Here is a 26,573-nt window from a genome sequence, read left to right on the forward strand (position 1 = left end):
TCAGTACTTCAGTGAGGTCTGAAGACTTAAAGTACAAATCTTTGCATTCACAGTTGCTTCAAAAATAGTCTTCTTGGGGTGGGGAGATAGCTAAGGCCCTGGGTTCGATCCCCAGCACCGCAAAAAAAAAAAAAAAAAAAAAATAGTCTTCTTAAGGAGATATGCACAGAGACAGATTAGTAAACATCTAATGTTTACTGTGGTAGTGTAAGAATAAAGGAGTGGTTTAATAAATTACGGTACAATTTATAGCTACTCTTAAATTCTAAATATGAAAACATGTTCATGCTAAGTGAAAAGGGAAGATTTAGATATATATCACTTAAATACATATGAGCACTGAAAGAGTGTTTAAAAAGCATGCAATGGTGGAAGTAAAGTCAATTTTGCTTCCTTTCTTATCTGTATTTTCCAATATGTGTCTCACAAACCTGTTTGAACTGCTTAACTAGAAACAAGTTATATAAAAAAGATACTATTACTGGGAATTTTATGATGATTATGAGACTACTACCTAGTGGTACTGTTACACTATTTTATATCAAAGTGTAGTTTATTTCAGTAAAAGGCATTTATGAGCAAGTAGAATGATTGCATGTGCATTATATAAAGGTACCATAACATAGCCATTAAGAGCTTGAATTCTGGAATACACATAGCTGGATTAAAATCCTAGTTCGGACATATACTAGAATTTCAGCAACTTGAACTTTCTGAGTCAGTTATTTGTTAAGCAGAATCTGGATTCATTCTACTATTTAGCTTCCTTATATACTACTTAGTCATATATTCCCTACATTTCAGTAATGGTAAATTGCTAATGATTTTGGTAACAAATTCTTATGTCCCTATGTTTCTGATTATGTATTACCCTCAGCTGGGAATGTTGTGAGAAAGTTATTGTACATATGCATTTAGCACATTTGAGAGAATAAATACAATAGTAATATTACTATATGTTAGAAACACAGGAAGATTTAAAAACATGTTCTTTGTTAGGACATCATTATAAAAATATTTTTCTTAGATACTGTTTTACAGTGGTCTTTTGAAAAGCAATGTCAGATTTAAAATCAGTGGTGTTGATAGATTCTAGCAGTAACTTGAAGTCATCTTTAAAAATTGCACGGGGTCAAGAAAGAAAAACTCTGAAACAAAATCTTCACACAAGGGCTGGAGTTGTGACTCAGCAACACATATAAATAAATGAATAAAATAAAGGTCTATCAACATCTAAAAAATATACTAAAAAAAATTAAAAAAAAAACCTTCACATAAGCCAGAGATAGCTCCTATTTGTATTTTCAATTCTTTCCATTTGGACCCGAAACAAAACTTTAAATACTTTTGCTATGCCATAAGTACTCTGTAAAGAATCAATCATTGTTGTAACTGAAACACAAATTTAGTTTAGCTCTCATACACCCAATTCATTTATAGTCTAGGAACTCTTTTCAACAATCACTGCATATAAACATTTACTGATAATTCAGTCACAGGATTTAGTGTTACCAATTTTACAGGATTAAGTCAGTCAATGAGGGTACAATCTTCTAACTGCATAAAATTCTGAGTAAAACATCTTTATAGTTTTTACTTGTAAACTGGGAAATATGTAGTACATAAATCATTACTTAAGTTTAATGGTCAGCCAATGAAAGGGGATCAATAGAAATAATACAAAATAAAAGACGCCCACCTACAGGTAGGCAGAGGAATGAGGAAGGCCTAAAGGCTACAGTAAAAGTTTGCCTGCCTCAGTGGAAAGGCACTGCTTGAGCTTTTTCCATAATAGCATTAGAACTTATTCTTTTTTTTTTTTTTTTTTTTTCCCTCCCTCTAGTACTGGGCATTGAACCCAGGATTCTCTTATCATTGAGCTACACTCCCAGTCCTTTTACTTTTCATTTTGAGACAGGGTCTCAGTAAATTGTCTAGGCTTGTGATCCTCCTGCCTCAGCTTCCTGAGTTATGGGATTGCAGGCATGTGCCATTGCACTAGCAGAACTTTACACATACCAGTGTCCAACAAATTGGCTACATTCTACCCTTCCTGTCATTTTATCAAGAGGACATGAAGCATGGCATGGTAGCACATTCCAGTAGCCCAGGCCCTTTGAAAGCTGAGGTAGGATGGTCACTTGAGCCATGAGTTCAAGATGAGCCTGGGCAACACAGGGAGACATTGTCTCAGGAAAAAAAAAAAGGGGGGGGGAGTAGGGGGAGAAAGAAAGAAAAAGGAAAGAAGAGTAAAGAAGCACCTAACTTCATTAATACAGACAATTCTTTGGATTCCCATTTATTGGCTCTTAAATGTGCATATAAGTCTTACATCTTAGTTGTGTTTCAATTAAGTCTGGGATTTAAGACAGATTTTCTGACATATGGTACTAACTTTTCAATGGTGTCTAAATTCTTAAACTGACCTATATATGTCAATAATATAGCTAAATTAATACTACTAGTAACAAACCACTACTTATTAGGGAAAATTGGCTTAGTTCCATCCCAAGACTATGTCCCCAGCAGCAGTTATGTACTGTATCTACCAGGAAAGGTGGGGTCTTCATGAAAGTGAGCTACAATTTTCAACAGTTGTAACTGGAAGGAAGACTTCACAAGTATAAGTCATATCTGGGAACTGTTTGTTCTTTAACACATAAAGCTTAGTGTGTAAATTGCAGTTCTAGGTATATTCTTCATTTATCTGTTCTACTGATCTTTGAAAAGGGTATCAAGTTCACTCAACAAAGAACAATCTCTTCAAAAAACAGTGTTGGAAAAACTAGATATCCACATGCAAATGAATTAAGATGGACTCTTACCTTAAACAATATACAAAAATTTACTCAAAATAATTTAACACCTAAACATAAGACCCCAAACTCTCAAACTCCTAGAAAAAAAAATCACAGAGGAAAAGCTTCATGACATTAAATTTGGCAATGTCTTCTTGATATGACACCAAAAACACAGATAACAAAAACAATCAATTGGGACTATTTAAGTTTAACAACTTAAAATTTTTGTTTATCAAAGGACACAGTCAACAGAGTGCAAAGGTAAAACAAGGAATGGTAGAAAATATTTGCAAACAAACAATATATCTATTAGGGAGTTAATATTCAGAATATATAAAGAGCTCCGACAACTCAACAATAATCTAATACCTTGATTTAAAACAAACAAACAAACAAAAGAACAGGCAAAGGCTTTGAACAGACATTTCTCCCAAAGATGACATACAAATGGCCAATAAGCACACAAAAGACCCTCAACAACACTAATCACAGGTATGCAAATCAAAACTACAATGAGATATAACCTTGTCCTGATTAGGATGGGTTTCTATAAAACATAAAATTATAACAGATGGAAGGGATGTGAATAAGTTGGAACCCTGTGTATCACTGATCAGACTGTAAAATGGTGCAAATGTTATGAAAAATGGTATGGCACTAACTGTATAGTAACTGTGTGTTAGGGTTGGGGGTGTAGTTCAGTGGTAAAGTACATGAGGCCCTGGAAATCCAATTTGTGTAGTGTCCCAAAATAGAGTTACCCTGTGATCTAGTTATCCCATTTCTAGGTATATATATATCCCAAGAATATATCTAGACTCTCAAAGAGATAAATTTGCATGCCCATGTTCAGCAGCACTATTCACAATAGCCAAGTGGTAGAAGCAACCCAAATGTCCATCCCCAGATGGATGGACAAACAAAATGTCATATATACATATGTGCGATCTTAAAAAGAAAACTGCTACATGGTGCACATGGATAAACCTTAAGGATGTTATTATAAATGAAAATTATAAATACCATATGATTCCACTTATATGGAATATCTAAAACAGATTCATAGATACAGAAAGTAGAATGGTGGTTATTATCAGCTGTGGGAAGGGAAGTTGTTTTAATAGATACAGAGTTTCAACTTTGACTTCACAACAATGCAAATACATTTAACATAGCTAAAACTATACACTTAAAAATGGTTAAGATGGTAAATTTTATGACATGCTGTATACCTTAATAAAAATTTTTAATTATGTGAATAAAGTCTAATTTAGTGATTTTACTAAAGTTGGATGTTCAAGTTTTGAAAAAAAAATTCTTTTTAAACATATATTTTAAAAATATGTACAAGTAACCTTTAACATTTTATAACATTTGCTGGGTGGGGTGTTGCATGCCTGTGATCGCAGCAACTCAGGAAGCTGAAGAGAAGATAGCAAATTCAAGGCCAGCTTCCCCAACTTAACAAGGCTCTAAGCAACTTGGTGAGACTCTGCTTAAAATACAAAATAAAAAGAGCCAGAGATGTAGCTCAGTAGTAAAGTGTCTGTGGGTTTAATCCCTAGTACATTCCCCCAAATAAGTAAGATTTTTAAAAGATTCACAGAAAAAGTTCAACATAAAAATTAGATATTTTAATTAACATTCGCAATTATCAAATAACAATAAAAGTTTTCTGCACTATTATGTATTAAATACATTTCTGAAGTTTATGAAATGAACAGACACCAAAGGGAAAACTGATTTTAGTGGCAGGTTAGCAGTATTGTTTTCAGAAAATCAATTAATCCAATATTAAATATTTGATTCACTAAACTGCATATCAGCATGAAAAATACAGTGACACAGGGTGGCAATCGTGTGAATTTGACTGACTTGGTTGGTAATATGATATATGATCGTTTTCCATTGAGTAAAATGAATGTATAATGTTAAATGGAATTTCATTTCTAATAGTACATTTTCTTTAGAATGCCCATCTTAGATTCTGAAAACTCATTTGGAGAGAAAATCCCTCCAAAAACTTACCTAGAGAGAAAATACCTATCAATATCAGCAATTTAGAATCTGACATTGTAGGTTCTTTTTTTTTTTTTTTACTACAAAGTGATACAAAAGTATCTTTATTTCATTTTTATCTTGTGTTCAAAACAAATTTGGAAACTGTCTTAGCATTACAAATGATTTTTACATATTTTTTAAATGACACAAAGTTTCTACTTAACCTTTATTAGTTTTCTGCATTTATTATTTTAAACCAATAAAAATAACATTTTTGATGTACACTAGTCCCTCAAATTAACATTTTTCATCAGTTCAGACTTAAAGTGTCCACACAGTGAAGACAAGGTACAAATATTTTACTTTATTGAAGAATGGATTGTATAGAGGAAAAAGAGGGTGGGAGGGGTGGGGAAAAGGAAAAATTACAGAATGAGACAAACATCATTACCCTATGTACATGTATGATTACACAAATGGTGTGACTCTATGTACAACCAGAGAAACAAATTGTACTGCATGTTTACAATGAATCAAAATAAATAAATTATTTAAAAAAATCAAGATTGCTAGATTTTTAAATAAGAGTTTCTATAAAGCAAGATCTTACCACTAAATTAGATAGACTAGCTGACACTTGATCTATTTGGCCAAGTGCTTGCTTTAGTAATTGTTTAAAAACATTCACAATGCAAACTAATGACTGCTTAAGTCTTTGTACACATCTTCACTTTGTTCCATTTACTCTATTTTCTCAGCTTATATTTCTAGGAAACAGGATGAAGTATTTTCTGATAGTATAAGAAAAATCTTAGACATTTATTCAAAAGTACTTAAAGGTTCCTACTTATTTTGAAAACTCTTTAAGGAGACATAACTAACTTAAAATACTCAATTCTTTAATGAATATTTCCAATTTAGCATTTTAAAAACTGAGCAAGTGAACAGACAACAGTAATCATCCAGGGCAGTGATTTTCTTAAAATTCCATCCCTTGTAAGCAAGCATCACAATATTTAACATACTATAATTTGCCTGTTTAAAAATATTATGTAGTTTCACCACAATAGAGGAAAAATGGAATGAAAGGAAAGGAGAAAGGAAAGTTCTAATGGTCAGTTTTCCCAGGAATTTTGTTCCTTCTCTGGCTGTAGGCCACCAAGAGCTACAGACTTTTGAGCAAAATAAGCATCTGTAAAATGCATTAGACAGTGGGCCGAAATTCAGACATAAGACAGGAAAACATGGTGGCACACATTATAATATCTGTCTGCTTTTCTAGGGCATTCCTGAGGCCTGACCAGAGATGAAAAATGCAGCTAACATAACAGTATCATTCCTGGTAATATTTTCAACACTGATCATTGGTAAGTCAAATTCTATTTAATGCCACCTTTTGTTAAAATGGTGACTATATTTAATAAGTATCTACTATAAAAATGTGATAGAAATGGTTAAAACATTCCTGAAAACAATCGTTCTCTTGTGTATACAAAGGGCAACAAGAACATAGTGATATAGGAAAGAATGCTGACTTCATTTTCTTTCACAATTTATTTTTATTTTTGTGATGCTGGGGATTGAACCCAAGGTTCCAGACACACAGGCAAGCACTCTACTACTGAACTACAGCCCCATCCCTTTCACAGTTATTTTTGTGGCTAAGTAAAAAAAACAGTTCTCTATGCTAATTCATTTTTATTCTTAACTCTAAGGCTAACTTAGCATTTTAAAGACTAGTAAGAAGAGTCTCAAAAGCAATCTGTTTCAGTAAAATTTTGACTATACTATTATAATAAAATTAAACTGCCAGTGGTAAGTCAGTAAATCTACAACAAAATTTGGAACTCTAAAATAACTATAAATCCTATTTAAATTGTGTGTGTGGGAAGGGTGCTCTTAAGCCTACAGCTGGGACTTCCATTTACTTAAAAAAAAAATCTTGTTTATGTTTTACCAGACACAAAGCTTTTCCTAAGTTACACTGGCAAATAATTATCTTTTCATGTCTAAATATAATTCTAAACCAATTCATCTGTTAAATAAATACAAGGAAGCACTTTTCTATTATACTGGCTTTGGTGCAATAATTTTAAAGCTGCTAAATAGAGAATTCTTTTTTTAAAATACAGCTGCCTCCAGATTTTTTGAAGAATCTGAACTGAATACTGGGAAAATTCATTAGTATACCATCATAGTTATGACATAAATATCACCAATGTCTGTTCACAAATGTGAAAAACACCATCTACTTTAGTTTTACGGACAATGTTAAACAAACATTGATCCCTCTCTAAAATTCTATAGCAATAAAAAAGCAGCATATATAGGATACAAAAGACATGGAAAACTTACTTTGAAAGCAAATTTTAGCTGGGGGAATAGATCAGTGGTAGAGTGTTTGCCTAGCACGTGTCAAGCCCTGGGTTAGATCCCCAGCACCACAAAAAAAGAAAAAAGAGAGAAGAAAACTTTAGACAATAGTATTTCAAACTTTCAAGGAAATGAAAGGAAAGACAAAACAAAACAAAAGTTTAGGTAAGTTAAGGCAACTAAATAAAATAAAAAGAATGCTGGTAGTTTGGGGTGGAGGGAGGTTTGAGGAAATATAATACTTTCATAGAATTAAAAAAAAAGCCTTGGAAACTAGTAGAAGTAATATTAGAAACAAGTAAGTCATTGATGTGATTGATAGCAGACTTTAAAAAAAATCACACGATATAGAAAGAAGATACTTAAACATGACTAGAAATAAAACAGGTAAGAAGTAAAGGTAAGGGAGAGCTAATGTAATTAACTGATATTCCTAAAGTAATGAGATTTTAAAAATCCGAGAATGATAAAAGAAACTTTGCTGAAATAGAGAAAAAATCTAAACTGCACACAAAAAAGCTCAATGTGCTTCAGGGGGAATAAAATCTGTAGAAAATTATTAAGAACAAAATATATTTTGTTGAAGTTAACTACTTTCAAAGATAAAACCTGCTACAACAATTAGGCAGAAGCAGCAAGTCAGTTAAATATCCAGGGAAAAACATCAGGCAGGCCTTACAGTTCTCTCCAGCAGTATTCGAGGGAGAAAATGTCTGCAGATTTTCTGAGGACAGGAGGAGAATGTGGGACACAATCAGCATACCTCATCAAATGGCCATTCTTATTCAAATGCAACAGAATACATTTGTGTCATTCTTTTATAGAAAGAATATTGATTGGCAGTATGTGCCTATACTGTCCTAGGTGCTGAACTATAAGCAGCGTAGACAGAAGATCACTATTCTTATGGATCATACACTCTAGGAAAGAGAGAGAAACAAACAAATACAAAAAATTAAAAAAGAAATGCATCCATCAGTCAAATCCTAGGCAAAAAACTAAAACAAGGACTTGGGTGACTACCTTAAATTGGCCTCTCTGTAGACATGGAATTTAAACTGAGATCCAAATGACCAGGAACTTTCTGAGCAAAGATGAAAAACAGAAAGGAAGGGATAGTTCAATATGGGATTGCTTAAATAAAAAGAAAATGAAAGCAGATTAGGGAAAGGAGAACATGATGAGCTCAGAAAAGTAGACAGAGCAGATCATGCAGGATTTTGTGAGCAAGACTGGAAGTCTGAGCATGATTCTAAGGGGCTATGGAAGCTTCATGGAAGTGTGAAGAAAAGAGAGCTATGATCTGATTTATGCTTTAAAAAGTTCACTACAACGGCTCTAGTTTTTATGAGATGTTAGGAAATGGAAGGTATGGAAAAAGAAATGGGAAGACCAGGAGGGTAAAACAGCAATATAGAGAAGGAGGTGAATTAAGAATGTGTTTTGGTAGCAGTATGAAGAACTTGCTGACAGACTGATACTGTAGTGCAAATAAAAAATAAATAAGATTAATGCCCAGATTTTTGTCTTGGTGAACCACTAATGAAAATGGGGAAGACTGAAAGAACAGTTTTGGGAAGAACAATTTGTAGGGTCATACTGTTTTACTCTAATACTTATCGAAAAATCTGTTTAATGATATGATTTATCTGAGAGCTGATATAAAATAAATAAGTCAGAATGGCAAGGACATGGTATAAAAAGACCAACAGTGAGCACTGAATCTACTTCAAATATAAATCTAAGTCTCAATAACTGTTCATTACATTTATAAAGATCACATATACTATAGTTCTTAAAAGGAAAATAAACAGACTAATACATACTCATACCCTAATATAATCAGAAAGTTCTACAGCCAAAATCCCACAGTAAGCTAATGGCTTAAAAGTAGGAGATGAATAGGCAGGAAGAGGATAAATAGGCAAATTTGTACATTTTACACCTAGGAGGCCAACAGATAACTGTTTCATTACTTAAGTTGATAGATAATAAAACCCCACAAATGTAAGCATATTATTCAAAGTCTTTTAAGACTTCCAATTAATAAAACTATAGATTGTGTATCTTCCAAATTATCAGCAGCAAAAATAAAAGAAATCCCCAGGCATAATTTTTAAAAAAAGCTTCAAAGAAAGACTATGAACAAAGCAAAACAAAACAAAACAAAACAAACACAACAGAGCCAGGCACACTGGTCCTTGCCTATACTCCCAGCTACGCAGGAGGCTGAGGTGGGAGGATAGCCTGACCCAGGAGTCTGGCACCACCTGGGCAACAGTAAGAGCCTATCTCCTTTTTGTGTGGTACTGAGGATTGAATTCAGGGTGCTCTACCACTGAGTTACATCTTCAGTCCTTGCACTGAGAATTACCTCTCCAGTCCTTTTTACCATTTTTTAAAATTTTTATTTAAGTTTACTTTTTTGCAGTATTGGGAAAGAAACCTAGGGTGCTTTACCTCTGAGTTATATCCCAGCATTAATTTTTTAAAAAAAAATTTTTGTGGTATTGGGGATTGAATCCAGGGCCACTGTACCACTGAGCTTCATCCCCAGCTTTTTAGTATTTTTATTATGAAGAAAGATCTGATAAGTTGTTCGAGGTTGGTCTCAAACTTGTGATCCTCCTGCTGTGGCCTCCCAGGTAGCTGGGATTACATACAAGTTTGTATCACCATGCCTAGCACAAGAATCTACCTTTAAAAAATAATGAAGGAAAAAGAAAAAAAAAATCCAAATCATCTAAATTAATCTCACAAATATCATTTGTTTCTTTCCTTGATAAAAATATTCAGTGTCCTACTGGGGTAAAAATAGAAAAAGAGGAAGGAAATAGCTGAAAAATAAAAGTAATGAAGATTACAGTATGTAATGAAAAGTTTAAAACTGCAGATAAAAGAATATGTAGTAATGACTTTGGAAACTGTCTGGTCATTTAAAAAAGAATAGACCTAGAATTCACTCTTTATTACAAAATCATTCCCAATGAAGCAAATATTTAAACTTTGGAAGGAAACAAATAGAGAAATTTGTGAAAATTTTTTATAATTATCAACTAGAAAATGGTTGATTATGAGGAAGAAGAAAAGAGAGAAAGGAAGACTAACAAATTTCACTAAGAGAAAAAAAAAATACTTCCACACAGACAAGCATCAAAAGTGGAGTGAAAAGACAGAAGACAAACTGGGAAAACTTAAAATGAAGACTTTCAATCTTCCAGGTGCAAACAGCATCTAAAATGCAATAATAAGAGACAAATAACCTGAAAGAAAGACAGGCAACCAGCAGAATATAAAAATGGCTGAACACTAAGATTACATCATCAACATTTACTAAATTTCTTGGGGGGAAGAGTATAAATATCATCCAATCTTTATATATGAGAGACTTCTAACAAAATTAATAGTTTTTACAAAAATAGAAAGTGAGAAATTCAAACCTTGCAAATGGTATTAACTTATAACCCCAGCATTTTATCCTTATACATTAAGTAGTAACATCATACATATGATGTATTTTTCTTATTTTTATTGAATTGTCTTTCCTCTGTTACTTCAAATATATGGTTTATGGAGAGGTCAGACTCAAAGGATTTTTAAAGCATACTCATTAAATTCATTAAATGAATTATAATAAAAAGTAAGTCATATACTTAAGTCAAATAAGTAAAACTGCTATAACAAGCCAGTGTACTTATTAAAGGCAGAAAAGAGATCTTTGTTTCCTCTGAGAGCCCACACCAGAATCTGGACTGTAACCACCCCTTGAACGTAACTTGAGTTTCTGTTGGAGTGACTCTTCCAGGAGAGGCAATTGCTTGTACCATTCTCATATTCCCTTCTATTTGTGTTAGTGACATTTTAGAGATCATTCTATACTTATTAAGTGGAACTCTGTAACAGGATTCTAAAATAGTTATTATTATAACAACTTCTGTCTGTTAGGTAAAAGGACGTGTCATATTTGAAAGCTTAATTTTAAAGTGTTCTAGCATATGCTACCTCAGTAATGCAATCTTTCTAATGAACCATACACTTAATGATCTAAATGTTGAAATATGAAACCATTTTAACTGCTCAAATTAAGAAATTAGCATAATTATGGTCACACATTATATGTCTCAGTTTATGAACTTACAAATGAACAGAGTATCAAGATATGCACTTACATGGTCAAAAACTACTATTGCCCATATTAAAAACTTTTTTAAGAAATTAAAATCATAATATTTAAGGTTTTTTTTTTCAAAGTGAATTATTTGGTGTGTTTTAAAACAGTCTTCTGATATATAGATGTGTTAATAAAATAACATCAGAATCATCAAACCTAAATCAACCAGCCAGGGACCAGCTGACAAAATAGCATTATCCAGAATATTATATGAATAACCCTAAAATATCACTGAATACTTTTCTAATCAAATTTTCATAATAACTAAAACTAAAGCTAAAATAATCACTATAACTGCAAAAAATTACTTTAAAATTATCAGTCAATGCATATTTCAATTTTTTAATATATACATTTCAAATTTTATTTAGCAATAAAATTGTCCCATCAAAACTTTAATGACCTCCAACGGAATTTAATATAACCATACTGTAGATATTCTACTACACTGCCAGAACATATAAAGACTTCTTTTGGGAAGAAGGAAAACAAGGAGGGAAATATAGACTATGCTTTTCATGAACTGCACAAGAAAATTGTTTTAAAAAAAATGTCTTGAAGGTTTTAATACATACCAGGCTCCAACTTGATGATTTTTACTGCAGCTAACTCTCCTGTATGTACATTTCTGGCCTAAAAATGAAATAAAAACACAAATTTTTTTTTAAGTTTGTTAATTTCACACATATTACTTGGCACTATGTTAATTACTTATCAATACTGCTTTAACAAAAACTAAAAACAAAACCTTTATTTCCAATAAAATGAGTGTACCCATTTTCTCATCAAAGAAAAAATGTAGAAAAGACACAAAAGTATTTCTAAAAATTACCTGTAGTTCCACCACTCAAAAATAGCTACTGTTTAAAACTTTGGATATAATTCCTACAAGTCTTTTCTTCACACTCGGGTTAATTTTTTTCAACAATTTTTAAAACTACAGATAGGAGAAGTAATTTCTGGTGTTCTATAGTACAATAGATGGAATATAGATAATTATGTATGATATATTTTTTTAAAAAACTAGAAGAAAGGATTTTGAATATTTTCACCACAAAGAAATAATGTTTGAGTAGATAGATATGCTTATCCTGATTTGAACATTACACAATGCACACATGTATCAAATCATTATATGTACCTCATGAATATCTGCCAATTAAAAATTAAATAAAATTTCTATGCAGAAAAAAACCCTCCCATGGTTTTATTTATATTATAAACATAGTCACCAGTCTATAAAGGAAAAATTAAAAATCAAATCATCTGTATCTAACTACCCAGAGTTAAAACTTTTAGTGTACTTTAGTGTACATGCACCCAACTCACCACAATATAAGCATGTACATGAGTATGTGTGTGTGGAAGATAACCTTTCTAGTACAATCTTTTACAACATGACTTGCAATGCTGCCTAATTTTTCACTGGCAGAATACATAATTTTACCAATTCACTATTGTTGGACATCTAGAATTTTAATATTATTTTATCATTACAAATACAGGGATAAACATCTAGTTTCATATATACATATGCAGCCTTATTTTCTTCAAACAAATTCCTAGAAAGGAAAGCACTTACCATTTCACAAAGTCTCATGGACAGAACTACTGTAATTAGTGCTGCAATGACTATCCCTAAAAATATTTTAGCATATATCTGCTTATCAGTGAAGCAACCTAGACTTATAATTGTTAGGGCAAAATGTACGTGGATTTAGAATATATATATTGCCATATTGCTCTAAAAAGCTGTGAATTTATACTTTCATCAACTTTGGATGTTAAATACATATCTGCCATGATCTATTGTAGATAAAAACTTTTGTTTTTAAAATTATGTACTTTCTCTATGCTACATGTAATTTTCAATGGCTATGAAAAGTCCACATAATCATACCCCATTTATTTCATTAAGGCTCCCTTTTCATTTTTTAAGCTTATTTCTTTTAGAATGGATTCTAAGATATGGAATATTTATTTATTTATTTATACATACAAACATACATACATACATACATACGTACATACCTACACACTGAGGACTGAACCCAGGGGTCCTCTACTACTGGATTACACCCCCAGGCCATTTTATTTTTTATTTTGAGACAGGGCCTTGCTAAGTTGCTTAGGACCTCACTAAATTGCTCAGGCTGGTCTTGAACTTGAGATCTTTCTGCTTCAGCCTCTTGAGTTTCTGTGATTAAAGAAAGGAGTGTACCACCATGCCCAGCTAAGATATGGAATTTTAGATCAAAATTAAGCTGTCAACATGTCAAAATAGTCTAAAAGCATTGTGCCATTATATTCTCACCATAAATATGGGTACTCATCTTCATTATGCCCAGTGATATACCTTATGTGAAAATAAAATTCACATTTTTTACTATTAAAATTGAATGTCAACTTTCATACTTGACATAAAAAATAAGAAATGCAACAAGAAATAGGAAAGTATAACATGGGATTAAATAAGTCATAATCACTAAAGGAAAAAAAAGAATGACAAAGAAAATAGGGAAGAGAATATTAGGAGATACTTCTAGAATGAATTTCAAAAGGTGAGAAAAAGAACAGAATGGTAGAGAGGGATACATGAGGGAAAAGAATAAGAACAGAATCGACAGTAGAAGTCTCAACTATTTTGTAAAGAGTAGTTCACATATCCCTTATCTTTTGTGGTAAACAGAGTAAAATAGGGTTAGGAGATCTCAATACCATTCCTAGCATCTTCCCTTCCTTGCCTTTAAATAAAAAGATTGTCTGTGAGCCTCATGTCATGCTTTTTAAAAATCTTCCAACATTTTAATTTCCTCTGGGTTATAGAAAGACATGTACATACAGAAAAATTCACATGCCAGGGAGATTTTATAATACAAAATAGAGTCAGAGGTTATAATCAGTGACCTCCTAGTAATCTTGTTCATAGGATTATAAAATGTGTTAGAAGGCAAATTCCAAAAAAAAAAAAAAAAAAAAGATAGCAATTATGGTTGTAATGTTTTGTAGTTTGCAGGATTCTTCATATACATTATTTAATTTATTTAAACACAAAAGACTCAGTAAAATCAAATGACCTGTCCAAGGTCACTAAACTGGCAGGGGTAAGAATCAGATTTAGAATATAAGAACTGTACTCTGGGGTCTGGAACTACCACCTGGGCTGGAGAATATCATGTTAAGTGAGATAAGCCAATCTCAAAAAACCAAAGGACAAATGATCTCACTGATAAGTGATGATGATACATAATGGCGGGGGTGGGAGGGAGGCAAGAATGGAGGAAGGAGGGACTGTATAGAGGGAAAAGAGGGGTGGGAGGGAAGGAAAAAATAACAATGAATCAAACACCATTACCCTATGTAAATATATGATTACACAAATGGTATGCCTCTACTTCATGTACAGAGAAACAAGTTGTACCCCACTTGTTTACAATAAAAAAACTGTACTCTGATAACAAGAGTTCATTACTCCTTTTCAGAACATGAGAATTTTCTTTTACTTTAAAATATGCAACAGGTACCTGAGAAAAATATTAACTGTATGATATCTAACAGATCTCAGCGGTGACTTTTGTTCAGAATAAAACAACAGTATAATATACTAATTATCTTTCATATTAAATTAACATTCCTATGGATGATTTTCATTGTAACAGAGTGTGAACTATCACACATTTACAATCTTTTTTTTTTTTTTTGGTACAGGGATTGAGCCCAGGGGCACTTAACCACTGAGCCACACCCCCAGCCCTTTTTTATCTTTTATTGTGAGACAGGGTCTCACTAAGTTGCTTAGGGCCTTGATAAATTGCTGAGGCTGGCTTTAAGTTTGTGATCCTTCTATTCAGCCTCCGGAGTCCCTGGGATCATAGGCATGCACTACCACGCCTGGTACACATTTAGTTTTAAAGAAATAATCTCAAGAGGTGAATTTGATCCAAGAAAAAATACTCCAACATGTTTAAAATATACCTTAAAGAACTGTGATAAAAATTAAATAACAAGACTCAATTAATTCTTCTTTTTATGTGCCCATATCCTAACCTAGTAAACACAGTTACCTCTATGCCGAAATGTCAGTAAACGTGACTTTCCCTCTTTCCCTATCTTCCTTAGTGATTAAGTAAAAGTTTTCACTGGAATCCCATACAGCGCAGAAAAACATTTGTGGATGTAGAGAAGTTTACATGTTGGGAAGAAAAATTTAAGTGTAAGGGTCCTAGATTGCACAAGAAAGTAACAAAAGTGCTCTCACCAAGAATAACAGTAGAACCATTCAAGGTTCTAAATTTCAGGTCTGAACTTGTTATGACAGTGATTGATGGTAACACATTTCCAACAACGAAATATCTTTATGCGATTCATTATTTCAGTTTTCCAAGCAAAACAAGCACTAGGACAATGCATTCTGCCACTCACTGGAAAATGGAAGCAAAACGTGAGTGCATACTTCCCAATTTCAGATTATCAAACAAGCATCAACGAAAAGATCTGTTTCTCTGAGAGCTTAGGACAACTAATTCTAGTTTTAGTCAGATTAATCAGAAGCAAATGACCCTATCTCTAGCTTGAAAACACTGTCCTTACTCTGGTACAATCTCCTTCTCCTTCCCTACTCCTCCCTCCCTTTAGCCTACACTTATCCTTCATGACTCAGTTTAGTTATCACCTCCTCCAGGAAGCCTTGCCTGGTATCTCAATGCTGAATTAAATATGCATGTGCTTAGCTCTGGCACTATCCTTTGAAAGACTGGGCTATTAGGCAAATGCTCTGAAAGGTGCTAAATAGACAATTATGACTATAGGAAGGTTATTATTCTCTTTACTTAAACAATAAGAATAAAATATTAAAATCCTCTAAAACTAGGAAATGTGATAAAACTGACAATATACTATTTTAAATGGTCTTCTTTTCACTTGTGTTGATTCATTGTCCTTTTTTGTTACTATAAATTAAAATGTTTTAGAGAAAAAAATTACAAAGTTATTAAACATTAAGATTTGTTGTAAAAAATTAAAAGAACAAAATAAATTAGTAAATATGACAGCTCCTCCTCCCAGTCTCATCCTATGATTAACTACAGCTAACAGTTTAGAGTATCTCCTTCCAGACTTCTAATTAGGCTGATTCTTAAAAGCACATATGTCCGGAAAACAGAATGCTGGTAGTTTACACAGTTTAAACCAAAGCTAAACATAGTTTTGCCATATGACCCAGGAATCCCCATCCCGAAGCAAGAACCCGAGTTCAAAACCTATGTCTACACAAAAACTTGCAAACAAATGTTTATAGCAGTCATTATTTATAATTGTCCAAAGCTGGAAGCAGCCATGATTTCCTTCAACATGAGAATGAATAAACAAACTGATCTGTATAGTGGAATATTATTCAGTGATTGAAAAAAAATGAGCCATCAAGCCATGAAAAGACAAGAAGGAAACTTAAATATATATTGCAAAGTGAAAGAAGCCAGTCTAGCTATATGGCATTCTTGAAAAAGCAAAACTAGATAGGCAGTTAAAAAAAAAAAAAAAGCAATAGTTGCCGGGAGCTTAATAGGGGGAAGAATGAATAGGTGAAGTTGAGAGGATTCTTAGGGCAGTGACCATTCTGTATGAAACTGTAAAAATGAACACTTCATGTATTTGTCAAAACCCATAGAATGTACAATACAAAGAATGAAACAATGTAAACTATGTACTATAGTGAATAATATCAATTTTGATTTAATAACTGTTAACAGATGTATCATTCTAATGCAAGATGTTAATAAAAGGGGAAACTGCAGGTTAGTAGGGGGTGGATAAACATAACTATGTATTATCTGCTCACTGATTCTAAAAATCTGAAACTACAATAAAAATTGTCTATTAATTTTTTAAAAAATATATATGAAATTATTTATAAAAATATATGTATCTTCAGACACATTTATGAGTCTATTTTAAAAATTAGAATCAACACAAATATATTGTTTCAACACAACAGAACCAAAATGAAGATACAGGACACCTTGATATTTTTTTGAGAGGGGTTCAGAAAAAAAAACAGATCATTGGAGGATTTGCATAACAATAACAGAACCACATAAAATAAAGATGGTATTTTAAATTGAGCCACACTATGCAGAAGACAAAATATATGTAGTTTGGAAAGTATAAAATAAAGAATAGAAATTATAACTCCAGTGATAGGAATAAATATTTAAATGTCAGTCTCCATTTGAAGACATATTTTTGTTCTTTCCAAATGAAGAACCGATGGGCAAGTGTTTGTACTCTGTAATTTTCCAGCTGGATTTTTAAAACAGAAAGCAGTACCAGGCTCTTTTATAATGAAAGGCAAAGAGGCTTTCAGAAAAAAAGACCTTCTAAACAGAGACTTTACAGATTCAATTCAAGAGATCTTCCAGAAATTTAGCTTTACAATTTCACAATATAATTCAAGACAGTTTTGGACTTTTGAATGCCAATTTTTGAAATCCAACATCTCCCTTTAAGAAGTTAAATATTATAGTCTCAAGTCTTTTTTAACTTTAACATACAAGAAACTGGAGATTGTGCATTGTTTACAAAAGGAACTAACTGAAGTACCATAGAACCTCTAAAAGGAATCTAAATATATTTAATTCCCATTAATTTTAGTAAGTTATTGGTATGCAGTGATAGTCAAACTTAAATATACTAAATACCCAGAAATTCAATAAAACATTAGTACAGTTACATATCTTAGTTAACTCTTACTAATCAGAAACTAAAATTAGTAAGAATTTTACCAATTTTTTTCTGGAAAAAATTTCATAATAAATGAGATCAATGTCCCTATAAAATCCATAGAACTTTTTCAATTAAATTTACCAATGTACTTTCCTTTCATTTCTTATTTCATGGTTCTAAATCAGTTTACTACAAGTACTTTAACTCAAACCCTTCTGTCTTCTACATTTAATTAACAATAAAAAGATACTGATGAATTTCTACTTGTACCAAGAAAAAAATTTAAAGATACTAATTTTCCTAATTAAGCCATTTTCATTTCAACAATATTACAGTTACCAATTTTGTAACTAGTGAATTTTCCCACCTGCTATAAAAATTTTAATAATTTTTAATTTTCAAAAATTATTAAAGAAAAAGTCTAAATATTTTAGATACAAGTTTTCAACACAGAATTGGAAGATATGACTCCATGCATTATGTATCATAGTAACCATGAAGCTAGAAGAGAATTTTTTTAAAGTTGGTATCAGAAGAAAAAAAAAAAAGAAAAAAGAAAATGGCAAGTAAGGACAGTCAGCATAAATCTGTGGTAACCAAGATGGGTCACCAGGAAGATAAATGAAAAAACTCTTGTAATTCATTTACTGGTCCTTGCATTAAGCCCACATTCTACCCCCAGTTAACTTTCTTCCTGCATACTTTTGAGGTTACAAAACTTTTCATGAAGCCAAGTGGAGCTTCAATTTTAAATATGCCCCCTTCCTCCAAAAATATTATTTAACATAACAATAGTAAATCCAGAAGTCTCAGTATTTAACAAATTATTTCTGTAGTGGTCAGTCATAGCTCCTCAGGGTCAGAGTTATACATCTCAGATTTAAAACCAAAAACAATACAAGAGTGGCAACATAGCAGATAGAAGGTTAGAAAAATGTAAAGTAACTGGTTCAGTACAAAAGAAGTAGTCCATTATGTCATAGGCTATAAAATCTCTGTACCTGATTCTGTTTGATGCTCCCACCCAACCGCCACCCCAGTACTGGGATTTAAATCCAGGTCCTCACACATGCTAGGCAAGTGCTCTACCACTGAGATACATTCTCAGTCCTTTAACAAAATTATTTATTTATTTATTTATTCATTTATTATTTTTTGGACTGAAACCAGGGGTGCTCTATCACTGAGCTACAACCCCAGTTCTTTTTATTTTGAGACAAGGGCTTGCTCAATTGCCCAGGCTGCCCTTAAACTTGCAATCTTTCTGCTTCAGCCTCCTCAGTTGCTGGGATTATAAACGGGTGACACCAAGTCTGGCTGTACCCAATTCTTTATAGACCACTTTTCAACCGGTACATTCACCAATAAATAGTGCTGAATATCTACTAAATGCCAGACACTATTGATGATTCTGAGAATGTAATGAAACAAAACCAGTTCCTGTCTACAGGGAGCTTTTATCAGTTGGAGAGAAAGAGAAAGAGAGGGAGAGAGGGAGAGAGGGGGAGAGGGAGGGAGGGAGGGAGAGAGGGGGAGAGGGAGGGAGGGAGGGAGAGAGGGGGAGAGGGAGGGAGGGAGGGAGGGAGGGAGGGAGGGAGGGAGGGAGGGAGAGAGAGAGAGAGAGAGAGAGAGAGAGAGAGAGAGAGAGAGAGAGAGAGAGAGAGAGAAAACTGTGAACAGCAAACACAGTATAGTATGAGAAATGCTCTCAGACATGATTCAACACAGGAGGGTTCTGAGCCCAGTTAAAGTGGATCAGAGAAAATGTTTCCAGGAAAAAGTAAATCTAAAATGAAACCTAATAAAAGACATTCTTGGCAGGAGTCGGGGACAGGGTAAAGGATTATGGATGACAGAATTCCAGGCAAAGGAATAAAGACAGGAGAAATTGTGAACAGTTCAAAGAAGTAAAATGATCTTGCATAATATAAGACTCTGAGGAGGAGACAGATGGTGAGAGAGAAGATTCCATTGAAGTGTACCCACTATCTTCCTGTAGCTATCATATATGAATGTCTTGGATAACCTTCCTTGTTCTTTCCTCTCTAACCCTTCTCTTGCTCCATTCCTGGTGACCTGAACACTCAGATCCACTCTCTAGTTGCTCACTCCTGGGTCTGTCAGAAACTTGCTTTCAAACACTGTACTTCTGATCAGCACCTCATCCCTTTAAACTCACTTATTCTAGTCCTCCCATTCAACCATGTTCCTTAATTTTTGTGGAGCAAGTTATTTCCAAGCTGATTTCCACACAGTTACACAAGCCTGGACAGGTGCTCTCTCTCCTTGGAAGCAGGCCGTACAGCAGGGTTCCTCCCCTACTAGGCACACAAATTCAGAGCCTGAAGCCAAAATCTGTTTCACATGATTTATATCTCAGGTCACACTAAAACCTTCTGCCCAGTCTGGATATTCACTTGTCTCTGAAAAGACTTTTCCCAACACTTTCCTGATTTTGTTAAACTGATTTTATTAAAAGAGAGTTCCTTGCAGACAATTACTTAAATTGAGTTAATTATCTGGAGGTCTTAAAAGGCAAAGGAAACGAAGGATAGTGCTAGCATTTTAGAGGGAAAGAAGTGAACTTTCAATCACTAGTACTGGCTCTAATTTTTTAAAAGAATGATTTGTTCATATACAAAAACATATTAAAAAGATAGTGCACCAGGATCAAGTGAGGTTCATCCCAGGGACACAAGGTTAGTTCAACATATGGAAAACAATAAATGTGATTCATCACATCAATAAATAGACTTAAAGACAAGAATCAAATGATCATCTCAATATATGCAGAAAAAGCATTTGACAAAATACAGCACCTCTTCATGTTCAAAATACTAGAAAAAACAGGGATAGCAGGAACATACCTCAAAACTGTAAAAGCTAATATGCTAAATCCAAGGCCAACATCATTTTAAATGGAGAAAAATTAAAAGTATTCCAAGAACTGGAACAAGACAAGGATGTCCTCTTTTACCACTTTTATTCAATATCGTCCTTGAAACTCTAGACAGAGCAATTAGAAGAAAGAAATTAAAGGAATTCAAATAGGAAAAGAACTCAAACTATCAATATTTGCTGATGATATGAGTCTACATTTAGAAGATCCAAAAATTTCAACTAGAAATCTTCTCGAACTAATAAATAAATTCAGCAAAGTAGCAGGATATAAAATTAACACCCATAAATCAAATGCATTCTTACACATCAGTGATGAATCCACTAAAAGAGCAATTAGCAAACCACTCCAGAGTCTCAAAAAAATATTTGGGAATCTAACAAAAGAGTTGAAAGACCTCTACAATGAAAACTACAGAACACTAAAGAAAGAAACTGAAGAAGAGCTTAGAAGATGGAAAGATCTCCAATGCTCTTGGATAGGCAGAATTAATATTGTCAAAATGCCCATATTACCAAAAGTGCTATATAGAGCAGGATTTGTGGAGTATCATTCACTACAGGCAGTTGGTTTCTTTTTTTTTTTTTTTTTTAAGTGCTGGGGATCGAACCCTGGGCCTTGTGCTTATAAAGCAAGCACTCTACCAACTGAGATATCTCCCCAGCCCCAAAAGTGCTATATAGATTTAATGCAATTTCTATTAAAATCCCAATAACATTCTTCATAGAAATAGAAAAAAGCAATCATGAAATTCATTTGGAAAAATAAGAGGCCCAGAATAGCCAAAGCAATCCTTAGCCAGAAAAGTGAAGCAGCCGGCATCACAATACCACACCTTAAATTATACTACAGAGCCACATTAACAAAAACAGCATGGTATTGGCACCAAAACAGACACATAAACTAGTGGTACAGAATAGAAGACACAGATGCAAACCCATATAAATACAGTTATCTCAGACCAGACAAAGGTGCCAAAAATATACACTGGAAAAAAAGATAGCTATTCAACAAATGGTGGTGGGAAAACTGGAAATCCATATGTAGCAAAATGAAATTAAACCCGTCTTTCACCCTGCATAAAACTCAACTCAAAGTAGATCAAGATTGAGGCATTAGACCAAAGACCCCGTGACTAAGAGAAGAAAAAGTAGGCCCAAATCTCCACCATGTTGACTTAGGAACTGACTTCCTTAACAAGATTCCTAAAGTGCAAGAAGTAAAATCAAGATTCAATAAATGGGATGGATTCAAACTCAAAGCTTCTTCTCAGCAAAGGAAGCAATAACGTGAAGAGAGAGCCTACAGAATGGGAGAAAATCTTTACCACATGCATCTCAGAGCATTAATCTCCAGGATACATAAAGAACTCAAAACTCTTAACACCAAAATCATCATCATAATAATAATAATAACCCAATCAATAACTGGGCTAAGGAGCTGAACAGACACTTCACAGAAGAAATACATCAATCAACAAATAAATGAAAAAATGTGCAACATGTCTAGCAATCAGAGAAATGCAAATCAAAACTACACTGAGATTCCATCTCACTTTAGTCAGAATGGCAATTATCAAGAATATAAGCAACAGTAAATGTTGGCAAGGATCTGAGGGAAAAGGTACACTTATACATTGCTGGTGAGACTGCAAACTGGTATAACCACTGTGGAAAGCAGTAAGGAGATTCCTCAGAAAACCTGGAATAAAACCACCATTTGACCCAGTTATCCCACTCCTCAGTTTATACCCAAAGGACTTAAAATCAGCATACTACAGTGCCACAGTCACATCAATGTTTAAAGCAGCTCAATTCACAATAGCTAAACTATGGAACCAACCTCGATGTCCCTCAACAGATGAATGGATAAAGAAACTACAGTATATATATACACAATGGAATATTACTCAGCCTTAAAGGAGAATGAAATTATGGCATTTGCCAGTAAAAGAATATCATGCTAAGCAAAATAAGCCAATTCCAAAGGCTTCTCTGATATGCAGATGCTAATTCACATGGGGAGAGGCTAGGGAAGAATAGAGATACTTTGGATTAGACAGAGGGGAGGGAGGGAAGTGGGTAGAAGGTAGGAAGGAAGTGGAATGAATTGGACATTATTACCCTATGTGCCTATATGCTTACACGACTGGTGTAGTTAAGCATGCCTTAATTATATCATGCACAACCAAAAGAATAAGAAGTTATACTCCATTTATGTATGTATCAAAATGCACTGTACTGTCATGTATAACTAACTAGAACAAATTTTAAAAAAGAAAAATTTGTCAAAATCCACTAAAACTTTAAAACAACTTAAAAAACAATTCTAGAAATTTACTTAAACAATTAAGGATATAAGAAAAGAATCTGCTTAAAGATACTAATCACAGCATTTTTTCTAATATAGGGAAATAGATAATAGATTATACAACCATATGACATACACAAATACTAAATATGTATATTTACTAATATGAAAAGTTGTGATACATTGCTTAAAAAACACATTATCAAATATATCTATATAATTCATATCTATACTATGTTTAATGTTTAGATCCTTAATATGAAATTTCCAAAAGTCTAGAAAGAGACAATGTTTATCTTTTTTTTTTTGTTGGTGCTGGAGACTGAACCCAGGGCCTTGTGCTTATAAGGCAAGCACTCTACCAACTAAGCTATATCCCCAGCCCCAATGTTTACCTTTTGATAAAGGAGGCATAAGTAATTTTTCACTTGTTCCCATATCATAGTTTTCTAAAATGAACATATATTACTTTAAATGTATTTTTTTAAAAAAGGTTATTTATAACAAGGCAAGGAAGGGAGAGGCGAACATAAGCAAATGAATCCCATCTACAAACCTATGCTACTGCAGGAAGAACAGCAGGAAATTATTTCTAGAGAAACATCTGGTAAGGGACCTAGGCACCTCTACCACATATCATTATCAAGAGCTAGAAAGCTTAAAATGCAAAAGTTATTAATAATTCGTTAAAAGTCACATCTTTAAAAAATATATTAAGTCATGCTCACACCAAATTAGAAGATTCTGATGAGAGAAGGGATGTAGGGGTAAAAGGCACAGGGCACCTAAAAACAGGGGTGCATTTGTGAAAGAAGGAACACTGGCTCACACGACAAAGTTGGAATCCACAATCCTGCTCAGGCAGTCCTGTTTTCCTTAAATTAGAGGCAACAAAAAACTAGTGCTACAGAAGATAGGTTATTCTGTATGCCTGTAATAATTAGCATTTTGCTTATCTTAATTTATAATAGCATCATAGAACCTATCCTATAGCACTTAGTCAAAGTAACAATAACCGTAAAATCCTGTCCAAATTTTTAACAAAATGAGGACAAGAGAAGTCACCCAGAAACAGGACAGTTTCCATTTTTCATTATTTACACTGTAGGGCAGCTATCAAGCAAGGTCATCTCAATAGTAAAAGCAAATCAAAATCAAGCCTGGGCTTGAACTAGAAAACTAAGAGAAATGACCAGTTAAAAACCAGGGAAAAGTACCTCTGGAAATTGGTGCTGAAACCTAAAGTTTCTATGCATATTCAGATCAGTCCACAGAATCCCTCAGTTCTCAGTGCAAGCCTCATCTGACCATCATGTATAAAGAGCTTATAATGTGCGAGGCACTGTGTTAACAGCTGTGTATTTAAGTGTTAAGCAGTGATTTTAAAGATGCAGTCCCAAGGCAGCTTAAGATAACAGAAAAAACAGAAATTATCAAGTCAGAAGATAGATCCAGAGCAGTAGTAAGTTTCTTCTTGGGTAGAGTAGAGATGACAACCAATCTGTTCATCTATCTCAGAGGATTATTGTGAGAAAGAAATAATATACTGATTATGAGAGGGTTATGCAAACATTAGTCACTCTTAGTCATTTTAATCTGATTTTATTTTTATGAAAAGGTTGGAAGGTGGGGGCCAGTATGACTCATGGGCCTAAACACCTACCAGGATAGACCTGGCTATCAGATGGGCTTCCAAATCATTTCAAAATCTCTGTGGGAAATTAAGATATTTTACAGAAAAAGAGCCAGGCTAGGCCTAAATTCATCTTGCCCTTTTCAGAGATTCATCTACCCTAACTTGAATAGTATTTCACATAACTAGAAAGCATCTACCTTCTAAAAATACTCTTAACATGGACAAATACTTAAAATGATCCAGTACTGCCAAGTGACAGTGCCTGCTCCAATTTATCTGATCTTGAACTAAGTTCTCAAACTCACAATGAAGCCCTGAAAATACAAGTATCACTTGTTAATAAGCTTCATGTTTCTCTTCCTGTGTTCTTGATCTAAGAACCACAATTTAAAGTTTAGAAGTGACACTTTTTAAATTTGGAAAGTAAAACTGGAAAAAAATCAAAGTCAATTTGCATTCTATCCCATTCATTTTTATCAAAAATGCTAAAAGGGATGATCAAAGTGAAACATTTGACTATAAAAAAGAGACTAGATGTGTTCAAAGTCTGAGGTTTTAAGTGAATCCACAAGTCAATTCTACAGCTAGAATCTGTACAACTGTAGTAGGTGATGGCACTATTTTAGGTCTAACTTTACTAAGCTCAAAGCACTTTAAAAGTCCTTTATAATTTTTACAACATTTCTACAAAAGTAGAAAGGAGCGGTACAAGAATCAGCTCCCAGCTATGATCCAGAGTTTCATATCCACCATCAGAACCATGTTCTCTCTCTTTTTTTTTTTTTTTTTTTTTTTTGAGATGAGGTCATGCCATATTGCATGGTCTCAAACTCCTGGGTTCAGGTGATCATCGTGCCTCAGCCTCTGGAATAGCTATGACTACAGGCATGCCTCATATGTTCCCTTTTTAGACAGTCACAAAATAAGCCTACTTCTGAACTGTAAGAAAAATAAATGCTAAATAAGATTTTAACTAAATGACTTATAAAACAGTATCATGATAAGAAATGTACCAGAGCTATGAAAACATACAGCAGATGGATATGTATCTAAGGGACAGAAAAGGTCTCTCTGAAAATATAAAGCTTTAACAGAAACCTGAAAAGAAGATGGAAGAAGAGGAAAAATGTTCTAGGAAAAGCATCATTTCATCCTAATAAAACATTTTATTTTATAACAACCTTATACAACAATCTCAATATAATCTCTATTTAAATAACTTTCATTAAGACATCCATTTGCTTAATAAAAATGTAATTTAAGATTTTTTTTCTTTCTTTCTTTTTTTTTTTTTTTTTTTTTTTTTGTGGTGCTGGGGATTGAACCCAGGGCCTTGTGCTTGTGAGGCGAGCACTCTACCAACTGAGCTATCTCCCCACCCCTAATTTAAGATTTTTGAAGCAAGAATTTTTATCTTTTAGCTTCATTATTAACCTGTTTTTCCTATTCACTCTCATCCCAATATGAAAACCAAAAGTCTCTCATAATGTCAGATGACAAAGACACAGAAAGGAAACAGTGCAACTGTGATACTACCAAAAAACAAGAAAGTGGGTGATGTTTTGATATCAGCTGTCAGAGATTAACCAGTACTATATACATCCATTCTCTATCAACTTCTCAAATGGGGCCATTAGGCATTTTGATTTAAATTCTAATGGA

At 33.4% G+C, this 26,573-nt stretch overlaps 1 protein-coding gene across 3 annotated transcripts in view; it reads right to left on the reverse strand.

Annotated features, from left to right (window-relative positions):
• Positions 1–26,573, reverse strand: part of Map4k5 (mitogen-activated protein kinase kinase kinase kinase 5) — a 99,050-nt gene that overhangs the window by 64,948 nt on the left and 7,529 nt on the right. For all 3 annotated transcript variants that reach the window (XM_047539044.1, XM_047539042.1, XM_047539043.1), the window contains exon 3: positions 11,922–11,979. In XM_047539044.1, coding sequence (XP_047395000.1) covers positions 11,922–11,979 — 58 coding nt within the window. The remainder of the gene's footprint in view (positions 1–11,921; positions 11,980–26,573) is intronic.

This window comes from Sciurus carolinensis, chromosome 2 (genome assembly GCF_902686445.1).
Source record: "Sciurus carolinensis chromosome 2, mSciCar1.2, whole genome shotgun sequence".
Lineage (NCBI taxonomy): Eukaryota > Metazoa > Chordata > Mammalia > Rodentia > Sciuridae > Sciurus > Sciurus carolinensis.